Here is a 13,050-nt window from a genome sequence, read left to right on the forward strand (position 1 = left end):
GAGTCACACTCTTAGAGAGCTTATGCAATTGAGAGGATCCTAAGTGCAGCAGGAAGAGGAGGCAAGGAGAAAACCCAGGATGGCCTGCCTTCCATCCTTCTGCCCTGTCCCTGAGACACATTGCTTCTGAGGCTATGAGACTTTAGAAACTTTTAACAACTACAGAAATGTGATTATTAGCATTCTAGTTTTTGCTTACAGATCATCTCCTCAGAGAGGCTTTTCCTGACCACTTCTCTAGGATATATGCTCCATGACAGCAAGGACTTTTGTCTTGTTCATCTTGGCATCCCCAGTCCCTCACACACAGTCTGGCACTTAGTTGGTGCTTGATACATTTCTGTCAATTACCTGAGTCCATGCATCCTTCTTTCCCAGGACACCTGACTCTTCTTTTTCATTCTCCCAGGTTACGTTGCAATGGGCGCTGTCCTCCCGTCCTTCTGGGGCCAGCAGCCCCTCGTCCAACAGCAGATGGTCATGGGTGCCCAGCCACCAGTCGCTCAGGTGATGCCGGGGGCTCAGCCCATCGCATGGGGCCAGCCGGGTCTCTTCCCTGCCACTCAGCAGCCCTGGCCAACTGTGGCCGGGCAGTTTCCGCCAGCCGCCTTCATGCCCACACAAACTGTTATGCCTTTGCCAGCTGCCATGTTCCAAGGTCCCCTCACCCCCCTTGCCACCGTCCCAGGCACGAGTGACTCCACCAGGTCAAGTCCACAGACCGACAAGCCCAGGCAGAAAATGGGGAAAGAAACGTTTAAGGATTTCCAGATGGCCCAGCCTCCACCCGTGCCCTCCCGCAAACCCGACCAGCCCTCCCTCACCTGTACCTCAGAGGCCTTCTCCAGTTACTTCAACAAAGTCGGGGTGGCACAGGATACAGACGACTGTGATGACTTTGACATCTCCCAGTTGAATTTGACCCCTGTGACTTCTACCACACCATCGACCAACTCACGTGAGTGCCCCTCACTTAAGACATAAAACCCAATGAGAGCCATAACTTATGTCTGGAGGTGGGGTTTCAGGGGTCAGATAACTCATCTCGCTTGCATTAATCAGGCTTCTTTGTTTATATTACTACTACTACTATTGCTACTATTACTACTACTATTACTACTAAGAGCTACAAATTTAGGTACCACTGATAACATACAAACCTTCTTCAAATGTTCCATGTTTATTTTTAGACTTATAATAATGCTTAATGACAAATTTTGTTAGACCTGTTTGATGGATAATGAAAGTGAGGCTCAAGGTTGAAGACAATAGACAAGGTGGTATTGAACTGAATGTAAGTCTAGTATTTTTCCACCATGTTACTCTGCCTCTTAAGATTTTGTTAGTTTGCTCATGCATTCGTTCATTTATTTATGTATAGCCAGCTTATGACACACAGATTTTGGTGTGGTTTCTTGAAATAAAAGTGAATGCAAACTTTAAAAATTTGGGGAACAAGTTTTAAACGTTAGAATATAAAATAAGGATCAAGAGAAAACTTAGGGCAGAGATACAGCAGCCGTAAGGTCTTAAATAGCTTTTATAGCTGAAGCCTCATTTTGGCTTAAAGCTTCTGGTAGTTAAAGAGAACAAAAAGATGGTGCTGCAGAAAGTACTGGACTGGAAACCTGGAGATCAGATTTATCACTGACCAGTTTTGTGCCTTTGGGCAAGGCATTTTATTTCTATGAGCCTCAGTTTCCTCATCTGTGTGAGGGATGGGTTATTAAAAGGATTCAATGGCATATGTACTCAAATATTATAGACCTCCCAGAATTTGAAGTATCTTTTATCCTCATTATTAGCACATGTTAAGTGGTTTTGTGCAGTCCTGGACCCCGGTTCTGGTGTTGACTCCTCTACCACAAGCTGTGTCTTTGGACAAGCGTGTGACTTCTCTAAGACTCAGTTTTATCATTGGTAAAATAAGTGAATTGACTTGGATGAGCAGTGTGCATCCTTCTAGTTCCAGCTTTCAGTGAGTCTCCTCCAGCCCACATTTTTTCTGCAAACATCTGGAAAACAGTGACTGTGCAGCCAAATCAGAATCCAGATACACTTGAGCATGTGTACGCTTGCTTGACACAATTCAGGGAAGGTGTTCTGGTGACTCAGCCTGTGCCTTGACACCTGATAAGAGGAAAGAAAAGGTTCATGCTACAGTGAGTTTGGTGGTTTCATTACTGTCACAGGTGATATGGATCACTGCATGGCCAGTACTGTGAACTGTCAAAAAAAACCCCACAATGTTAATACAATTAGATTGTGTCATTTCAGCCAGGTTCAGAATGCTATTCTGAAAATGAATGCCCTCAGTGTGTATAAACAACCCACTTGCGCTCAGGCCATATGATCTACATAGTGGCAGCATCTCTGTTTACACAGACTCACAGCGTTTCAATGAGGAATAATGAATAAAAAATGAAATGTTAAAGAAATGACAGCCATGCATAAATAAGCAAGCATCTTTTTAAAAACAGACATCTCTCTTTCAATGGATTTATGTGCCAGCTACAAATGAAAGAGGAGAGTTTAAGTTCTTTGAGGGCAGGAACTGTCTTCATTACTCCTATACTTCTCATAATGCTAGCTTAGTGCCTGGCACATGAGAGGCATTTGGGAAAGGTTATAGAGAATGAAATAAACTAAATGGAGATCACTTAGCTACTGTTGTGTTTTAGAGCATTGTTGGCAACCTTGGCACTATTGATATGTTGGACCAGATAATTCTTTGTTTCAGAGGCTGTCCTATTATAGGATGTTTAGCAGCCCTGGCCTCTAATCACTCTATGAGAGAAACATATATCCCCTTCCTCTAGTGTTGAGAAAAATGACTCCAAGCATTGCCAAATGTACCCTAGGGATGAAGTTGCCCCAGACTGAGAACCACTGCTTTAGAGTATTAGAAGCATCCTATAAAGCCTTCTAAAAATTAAGACGCCTACATAAATAAACTCCTGTTTATGCTTTCCGTTGATTTCATTAGGTAAGTCTGAGCAGTATACCTGCCAGAACTGGCAACTCAGCCTGGGTCCTCAACCTTTAGTAAGCAAAAATTCACTTCAAATACAATTCAGGATCTAATTAAACTAATATTTATTAAACATCTACTACCCTTCAGGGTGTTTGCATATAGCTTTAAACCCACTTTCAATATAGTTTGTTCCATAGTCATCTCCTGAAACAACACAGATTTCATTGCAAATTTTTTTTTCAAAACCTTACTGTTTTATTTTGAATGAAATTGGAAAAACCAGTCGTTATCTCCTCTGACCCATCAGTATCCCCTTAAGAATGTTTTGGGTAGAGGATTGGTTGGATCAAAAGTGAACCTCCAATAGAAACAGAAAAGCACAGTTGGACTGGATACTGTCAGACAGAGCTCTGTTAAATGCCAGTGCTGCTATTTGATAGCTGTGTTAACCCTCAGCAAGTCACCTCACCTCTCTGAGCTGCAATTTCTCCATCTGGGAAACAAAAAAGTTACAGTAACAGCTTGCAGGTATTTGTATTAGGGTGTATAATGGATGGGAAGTGCCTAACACAGTGTCCAACTCATTGGCACATTATAAATAATAAATGAGGAAATAGCATCATTTTTCTAACTATAGAGTCATCAGAGTAAAAAGTATGCACTAAGTTTTACAATCATCATTCACTGTCTGATTCTAAGTTCTATGACATTATGAAAATTCAGCTACTAAATCAAGGCGTGCCACCCTCTCACTTGGGTCTTAGCCAGTGACTGGTATTTTCAGTGACAAATTAGAAATTATTAAAAGAAGAGTGGTATCAAATAACGTATTTGTTCTACACCTCTGAAACAAATGAGAGGAGATGTGGGTGGGTCAGTCCAGAAAATGCATATCCTTTGTCCTTAGAGAATCAAGTACCAGCTGTTAAGTTGCCATCAGCTACATCCATTTTCCCAGATCACTGAGACACTTACTGTGTATTCAACGTGTGTTTATTGAATACCTACTATGTGCCAGGATTCAGAATCTGGTTCTACCAGTTGCCACGAGCAAATTGGCAACCTTCACTTTCCTTACCTGTCAAATTAGGATAACCTCTACCTCAAAGAGGTTTTATGAGGATTAGAGATATTGTCTGTAAAATTTCTAACGGTGAAATGCCCTTAGTAAGTGCCCTCTGATGAAACACAGAAAGAGGAAAGCAAACCGTAACCCAGTGGATCTCAGCTTGATCGTGCATCAGAATAACCTTTAGCAGGTTGTTCAAACACAGAGTCTCTCATTCAGTAGATCTGGGGTAGGGTCAAAGAATTTCATTTCTAACAAATCCTCAGATGCTACTGCTGCTGCTCGTCCAAGGACCATCCTTTGAGAACCACTGCCTTACCTATCAGTGTGGACGAGCTCCTTCCTGAAGTCAGACGTGTGAGAGGAAAGATCAATGCGTACAGAGAAATAATTCAAATATTCAGCTGATTCCACCAGAAATAGGAAGAGGAATCCTAAGATTTGCCTTGAATATAAGCGGATTCCTCAGGTTTCTTTGGGATAAGTTGATTGCAGCCAAGCACTTAAGATGTCTCTTTTTCTGTGGTCTCTGTGTAGCTCCAACCCCAGCCCCTAGACAGAGCTCTCCATCCAAATCATCTGCATCCCATGCCAGTGATCCTACCACAGATGACATCTTCGAAGAGGGCTTTGAAAGTCCCAGCAAAAGTGAAGAGCAAGAAGCGGTAAGTGACCAGTTTGTTATTTATTTGTGTTTTTCCTTAAAATTAAGACCTCTGTAACTGAAATGGATAATGCATGAGGAAGCCTACATAGAAAAGAATGCTGGCTCAATCTCATAAGTTCTCAAGGGGTTGCTAAAGGGGCTTTCTTTTGTGTTCAAATGAGTCAGCTGAAAAAGACTGCCTTTTTATTAAATTGTTACTACAAGTCCACATTTGTGGTGTAGCATCCTCTAAATGCCATTGCACCCTCCTTTACAATAACTGATTGTGCTGCATGAAAGTATATCCAGTTGTCTTATATTTTCAATGGTTGAAAAAAGAAAAAAAAAAGTATTATCTTCTTGTGTTCTAGCCTGATGGATCACAGGCCTCATCCAACAGTGATCCATTTGGTGAGCCCAGTGGGGAGCCCAGTGGTGATAATATAAGTCCACAGGCCGGTAGCTAGATAGCGCAGGTCTGGGTAGGTATATCTGTCCTTTTTGTCTCCTTTACCCTTAAGCTATCTGCTTTCCCTTTTGGTTGTTCTTCACTTCTGAAGCCACATCCTCAATGTTTGCACCATGTCTCCTTGCCTGAGCTGTATTGCTGATGTTTGCACCATCGCTTCTTCCCTGAACTGTATTCCTGATGTTTGCACTATTTCTCCTTGCCTGAGCTATATTGCCAGTGTCTGCACCATGTCCCTTTGCCTGGTGTCTACGTTCTACTTTGCCTTTTCTCATGGATGCATGACCTTTGACATACTCTGGGAGGTAGGGGTAGGGGTGAGAAGTGGGAACTGATCATATTATTTTATTAATAATATGTTCTGCGTAGGTGGTGGTGATAGAGTGAGGCATGGTCCATGCTACTTAGCATGGATTTAGTTTCTGAAAGCATCAACATTTTGAGATGGACACATTCTGCCCACCCTGATAATTTCTCAGTGAGCCATGGTCCAGATGCTTTAATCTTTTAAGCAAAATGTCACTGCATTTGCCTACACTCTGCAGATCTAAAGAGGTCACCAAACACACAGAGAAGCCAGACTGAGAAGCAAAAACAAGCAGTGCTTGAAATAAGATTGATCGAGATGTAAGATCAGAGGCAGCCCTTTTTGTCTAGCCAGAAAGGACCCTGCACCCTGCACCCTTTCTGATGTGAAATTCAAAGCCCAGAGATGTGTACTACTCACTTCTGAGGCTGTGCTGTTTGCACCTGTGCTGCAGCGCATGGATTGCCACCAAATCACTTCAGATTCCATCAGCAGCTACTTTGAAAGAGATGTACTTACATTTACTAGAAGTGGTTTTTGGCACTTGAATTTCAATACATCTGATTTGATCGAAAGAAAGAGGAGCTGATGAAGCAAACCTTCTTAGGAGACAGAAGTACACCTTGTTACCCAGACATGATTTCTAAGGTCACTTCTTGACAAATGTGTTCAATTTTCAGATACTTTCTTAGTTTTCTATAAACACACAGGACTGCAAGGCCATTCCCAAAGGGCTCCTTTTTTAAGTTCTGAACAGCATGGTCAAAACCATTAAAATGGTAAACAGTTTTCACCCCTCATAAATGGATTCTGAGGCTATCTCAGAATTAGTCTTAGTCCACACGTAAGTTAGACAGTTACTGAAAGCTAATATGGTATTCTGAAAGTGTATTTTGTTAATAGATATTACGATTAAAGAACCTAACACACTGTATAGTTTGCCACATTTTGTATCAGCGCAATAGCATATAATTATATGGCATGCCATGCAAAACCACCTAAGATTCACTTAGAAGTTCACTCTTGCAAAGCTACTTTGCGAGTTGGTATATTGAAATCAAAGTCAATGTTTCAGGAAAAAGAAAAGTTGGGGACTATAGGCAGACTCCTTGGGATGGTTCCCCACGAGGTTTCTTACCCCCTGCCTAAGTTGTATTTCACATGCTCAACCTTGCCTTGAAAAATTTGGTGAATGAACTAGAGGTGACAAGAGCCATTCATCAGGATAACAGCAAACATCATCCTAAAATGGAAGTTCTTCTAGAAAACAAAGATGACTTACACCATTTGCAGATCAATGTATCAAACCCTCATCTTTATGAACCTGTTCAGCTTGAGACAATCCTACAGGCCAAACTGTTTCATGGGGCTTTGGTCTGTTCCACATTTAATGCTCTGTCCAGCACCTCAAGCCACAGCTGAGCTGTAAATGGACATAGCAGTAGTGTGGGAAGAACTCAGGATTTGGACTTGAGTTTAAATCCTAACTCAGCTACTTAATAGTGGGAAATCTTGGGCAAGAACCAAAATTTATTTTGAGTCTTGGTTTCTTCATCTGCTAGAAGGGGCTTATATTCTCCATAAAGGTAACTGAGATAGTTTATGTTGAGTATCTAGCATGGAGACAGACACCGAGTACTTAGCTTAAAATAAAAATCTAGGTTCTAGAACAACATTGTTTGAGTTCAGCATCTGGCTCCACCACTTCCTGGCTATGTGACACTGCTGAGATTTTATAATCATTCTCTATTTTATTTTCTTCATTTGAAAAATAAGGATAAAAATAGTGTCCACCTCATAGGGTTATTGTGTGAACTAAATAAAGTGATGTATGTGAAGCTTTTAGCACTGTGTATAGCACACAGAAAGCACCCGATAGATGCTAGCTGCCATCATCATCACCATCACCATCATCATTATCATCATCACATACATCCAATTAATGCAGGCTCCCCACTCTCTTGGATTTTATACATTTAGCCTTTATGTATAAGGCCATTGGTTGAGAGGTTTTGCTTTGTACTTTATCTTCAGATAATTAATTTTCAATATGTGTCACAACAGCTTTGGAAGGGAAAAAAAGAAAAAAGCCTACTGCTTAGCTCTCTGGCTTGTCCCATCCCATAATCCAGAATGGCCCTGGTTGGGCCTCACACAGCTCACTGCCAAAAAATGAGCTGTCTTAGAATCACATGCAAGTCAAAATAAATAAGTACCTCCCAGCTCCAGAGGAGGGCTGGACTGTAATCTTCAGTGAAGTAATTTTCTCCCTTTGAAAGCTTAGCCTGGCCACTTCACAGTTATCGAGATTCAAGTGCCAAGGGGCAGATGCCAGCTTTGCAGACATAGCCACTATGACACACATGGGGGACATCTGGGAGAACCATTCTGGGTCCCTCCATCGACAGCAGCACAAGCCACATTTGATCTTTCCATCTCCATCCCATTCTCCCATCCACCCAGCTGAAAATTTACAGACTGCAATTTCTTAGTGCCTTTCCAAACATTTGGAGAAGAGAGACCATGCAGGGTTAGTTATGTCCATGGTTTTATTTTTTTTCCCCTCTGCTTTCATATGGTTGGAAAGCAAGAGTCCTGTCCCTCTTATCACCCTTGCAACCATTATCACCAGCTGTTTTTTATTAGAAATACCCACACAGTTCTGAGTAAGTAGGGATGACATCTGTTGATAAGCTAACGCCATATCACACCATAGTAAGAGGAAACAGACGGACTCAATCCCCGCAGGTGGAAGCTTCAGGGCCAATCTCAAACAGCAGTTCTGTTTTAGCAATAAAGGAAAATATCTTCAATTACTTCACTTTTTTCCCCTACCCTCCCATGTGGGAGAATCACGTGTCTTTGAAAGACTGGGTCAACAAGGGCAAAAAGAACCAAAATAATATTATAATGGCTGGTATGGGAATGGCAGGTAATTTATACTTCACTGATGTGTTGCTGGAGCAATTTTAAGGGCGAAATGTTAGCTTTTGAGGAGATGAAAGAAAAATGAAAACATTTATTTGGTTAAATGGCTAAGTAAATAAACTGCCTATCAGACTTTCCCAGCTGTCAAGTCAGAGTAGCATCTGTAACAATGGGGAATTGTTTGGTCTGCCTCCCTTAGTAACAATAGATATTGCCATAAATAATAAGTTGCTGTCATTTTTTAATACTTATCTTCGTAGTGGGAATGCAAGACATATGACATATTACCTGATGGATTTCTAGTGTTCAAGGGAAAAGAAAGCTGAACCTCAGATGCTTTGGGAAGAAGAATCTTAGAGAGAGAGAGAGAGAGAGAGGAAGAGAGAGAGAGAAAAAAAAGGAGGAAGGGAGGGACGGGAAGAAAAGGAAAGAAAGGAAGAAACAAAACACAGAGTCAGGGGCCTTGGGTCTGATTTTTGCTCCCAAAGCAGGTGACCTTAGGTAAGCATATATCCTTTCATATTGATAAACACAGATAATTGCAATAGCTCTCTCCCCAAGCAGTCCAGGAATCAAATAATATCATGAAAATGAAAGTGTTTTATAAGCTTTGAAAGTAAAGTACATGTATTTGGGATTATTATTACCATTTTCTTTTTATATACAGCCAAACAACAGACCCTTAAAATAAAGAACAATAAAACAATGGAAAGTGACCTATTTTATGGACACAGGACTCAGTAACAAGTCCAACCTACGTTTTTGGAGGGCACAGTGTCCCACTTCCTCGGACCTTTATGAAGAGACTCCCTGTTGAGGTCCTGTAGCTGGAGAGTGATGGCACTGGGTCAGGCAGAAGATGACCAGGGTCTGGCTAAGGGCAGTGTCAGCCAAGACCTCAGGCATAGTGCCAAGAGATATTTACAAGCTGAAATCAACAGGAGGTTAAGACCGAAGGGACATGGGAGGTGAGGAAGAGGGTATAAGGTAGGATGACACCCAGGTTCCTGGCATGGGGATCTACATGGTGCCAGTCACTGTGCTAAGGAACACAAAGCAGCGTGTTTGAGCAGAAAGAAGACAGGTTTACTTTGGGACCAACTGAACTCAAGGTGCCCATGAGACTTCCAAGTAGAGATGCCAGTAGGCTGCTGGATATAACCTCTGGAGGTCAAAAGAGAAATCAAGGCTAGACATGGAGATTTCCATATAGGTTTCGGCCATTGGAGTAGTGAGTGCAAGTAGAATACACTGATCATCTAACCAGAAGTTGCCAAACTCTCTGTAAATATGTGTGCCTTGTGGGCCATATGGTCTCTATTACAGCTACTCTACCATTGTAGCAGGAAAGCAGCAAAAGACAATGCATAAATGAATGGATGTAGCTATGTCCTAATAAGACTTTATTTACAAACATAGGCAGCTGCCAGAATTGGCTAACAGAATTAGATCAGGCTCACTGTTTCTAGAACCACTGCAGAAGGTAATCATGATGCCTTTCACTTACTACTACTAATAAAAAATATTTTAAAATTACTAGTATCACCTAATTTAATCCTCACAGGAACACTCAGGTATTTTTATTATTCCCATTTCACAAATATTACAGGCAAGGTAGAGAGTTTAACAACTTGCTAAAATCCAGAGAGTCACATGTAGTAGCACCAGGATTTGAATCTAGACCCAGATTAAATAATTCAAATGCACTCAAACAGAATCAGGACACCTGGGTTTTAATAGCATCACATCAATTTAGATGTGTGATATGAGGCAGATGGCTTCATTTCTGATCTTTGGTTTCCTTTTCTGTAAAACATTCCCCACAGGTCCTTACAGCTTTGACAGTTTAAGACCATCTAACTTGCCCAAAGTCACCCAGCTATACAGCATGGAACCAATCTGCAAATAAGATGTTCCAGCAGCATCTCTCCCTCAGGTTGTCTCTATTCCCATCTAACAAAGGAGAAGACAGAATCCCTAAAATATGCTGACTTCATTAGGATCCCCAGAGACTAACAGCCCTAGATGCAACTCACTCCCAGTGGCCGGGAGCTTACTCAGAAAAGGCCTTCCTGCTTATGGTACATAATTGGTGTCAGCAACTTCAGCGTCCTCATCTGTTTTATAACAAGGCCAAAAAAGACGATGTACATGCGTAAAACAGATCATTGATACCCATCATTGTTGTTATTATTGACGGGGAAATAGAATGTTCTTCAGACCATGCACAGTTGCCTCGAAACTCAGGTGGTGCGTCTCTGTATTCACCAAGCAGGTTTCAGCACCCAAGACCCCAGGAACTAGGGCATTCGGCACTGACAATCCCTAAGGGATTATCATCAAATCCATTCGTGTTTTGAAGACTTTTCTACCCTAACAACTAGACTTTCAGACTCAAAGTGGTCAGAAAGCTTTGTTTTTCCTTTTGTTTGAATATAAAGCAAAAGAAGACTGCCAGCATTTAAGATACTTCATGTTATACGAGCTGACTTTTAACTTCTCACAGTCCCATAAGGTAGATATTATTCACTCCTCTTTACAGATGAAGGAACTGGGGTCCAGATAGGTGAGATGCTCGCCTAAGTTCATATAGGAAGTTAGGAGGATTTCTGGGGTCGTAGATGTTGTTCACTCCACTTTACAGATGAAGGAACTGAGGGCCAGTCAGGTGAGATGCTCGCCTAAGTTCATATAGGAAGTTAGGAGGATTTCTGGGGTCTTTCTGGCCCCCCAAACCCATGCATTCTTCTTGACCCTACACATGGCTTCAGACAGAACTTTGAGTTATTTTAGCCTTTTTCCACTCTGACTACCAATATCTTTTTCATTTGTCAAGCCAAGGAATGTAAAACTCCCACTGAGCTAGTCCTAAGTGTTAGGGCTAAAAAGACCATGAGGCTGAATTTGCTGCCTGGGCAGGGTAATGCTGAGGGACTCAAGCTTTGGCTCACCTTCCAGCTTTAGTCTGATCCCCAGCTTGGCTTGGCGCTTTTCTTATCCTAGGCCCCCGGATGGGGCCTAAGTGGGCTCACTCAGCAAGCAGATTGCATGGCGCACCGTCGACCTCACATCAGAGACCACCCTTGTCGGCATGCAGTGTCTTCGCTCCACTAGTGAGATATCTTGCTTTTGACATACTTTTGTCAAAGGTAGTCAATCTTTCCAAAAACAAATACAAGAAATATTAAATGGGCAGAAAGTAATCAGCACAATTTAGGTAGCTTCCAAGAGCATCTTGTTATAATGTGACCTAGGAAACCATTTGCCCTTATACTTCATGCCAAAGAGCTGGGGCTGGGAGAAGAAAGCAAGGAAACCAGCACAGAAATGGGAGTCCGAACCCTGGGCTGCTCCCTGGCTCTCTACTGTCTCCTGTATGACTTTGGGAAAGTACCCTTTGTGTCTGGGGCTTCAGTTTCTTCATGCAGAAAAGGAGCTGTGGGCGTGAGGGCCCTTCCAGCTTCAACCTTCTGTGAGAGGGAACACATGCTAGTAGAGAGGATAGTAGGCTTACAAAGACTTGAGTATGTTTACATGAAGCTCCAGAAAAAACAAACCTAGTCTATAGCGATCAAAAGCAGATCAGAGCTGGCACTGAGATAGGGAGTTGACTGAGAAGGCAGAAGAGAAGTCTTTAGGGTGAAGAAATGCTCTAGAGCTCACATGGGTATATTTGTCAAATTCATTGAACTGTACATTTAAAATGGGTACATTTCATTGCACGTAAATTACACCTCACTGAAATTGATTTAAAAATAAGACTAGGTAAAATCGTGGAGATGGAAAGTAGATTAGACTAGGGCTGGGGATTTGGGGAATGAATGAGGAGTTATTGCTTAATGGGTACAGAGTTTCTGTTTGGGATGATGAAAGAGTTTTGGAAATGATGCTGATGGTTGCACAGCGTTGTGAATGTAATTAATGCTGCTGAATTGTACACTTAAACATGGTGAAAATGGCAAAGGTTATGTTTATGTTTCACCACAAATAAAAATCTAAAAAAGAAAAAAAAAAGCAGTATGTCCCAGCTCTGCTGTGTGCTGGCTGAGTAACTGCACAAATCACCCAACTGCGGGGAGCCTAGGGTTCTTTGCTGTAAAATGAAGACAGGAGGCTGGGCGCGGTGGCTCATGCCTGTAATCCCAGCACTTTGGGAGGCCGAGACGGGCGGATCATGAGGTCAGGAGATCGAGACCATCCTGGCTAACACGGTGAAAGCTCGTCTCTACTAAAAATACAAAAATTAGCCAGGCGTGGTGGCGGGTGCCTGTAGTCCCAGCTACACGGGAGGCTGAGGCAGGAGAATGGCGAGAACCTGGGAGGCGGAGCTTGCGGTGAGTGGAGATCACGCCACTGCACTCCAGCCTGGGCGACACAGCGAGACTCCGTCTCACAAAAAAAAAAAAAAAAAAAAAAAAAAAAAGACAGGAGCACTAAAGGCACGGTCCTGGTGTGTAGCTCAAGTAAGATCATGTGACATTGGAAAGACCATATATAGACTGTAAAAGTTTCTGTAGAGACATACCATTATTACTCCAGTTCTGTGAGTCCACTTGGCTGCTGTAGTTGAGCACATAATTCATAGATAGTTAAAGGATGTATGGACTAGTCTGCAAACGGTGGAAATTTCTGTTACCCACAGGGGCCTGCAGCCAGG

The 13,050-nt window shown here is 42.2% G+C and overlaps 1 protein-coding gene across 18 annotated transcripts in view; it reads left to right on the forward strand.

Moving 5' to 3' along the window:
• Positions 1-13,050, forward strand: part of DAB1 (DAB adaptor protein 1) — a 434,090-nt gene that overhangs the window by 412,937 nt on the left and 8,103 nt on the right. For 16 of the 18 annotated variants that reach the window (XM_007978568.3, XM_038003849.2, XM_073007255.1 and 13 more), the window contains 3 exons: positions 410-958; positions 4,581-4,708; positions 5,061-5,171. In XM_007978568.3, coding sequence (XP_007976759.1) covers positions 410-958; positions 4,581-4,708; positions 5,061-5,156 — 773 coding nt within the window. In that variant the 3' untranslated portion in view covers positions 5,157-5,171. The remainder of the gene's footprint in view (positions 1-409; positions 959-4,580; positions 4,709-5,060; positions 5,172-13,050) is intronic. The other 2 variants (XM_038003837.2, XM_073007256.1) reach the window with 1 other exon arrangement.

The sequence above is a fragment of the Chlorocebus sabaeus genome, chromosome 20 (genome assembly GCF_047675955.1).
Source record: "Chlorocebus sabaeus isolate Y175 chromosome 20, mChlSab1.0.hap1, whole genome shotgun sequence".
NCBI classification, from domain to species: Eukaryota; Metazoa; Chordata; class Mammalia; order Primates; family Cercopithecidae; genus Chlorocebus; species Chlorocebus sabaeus.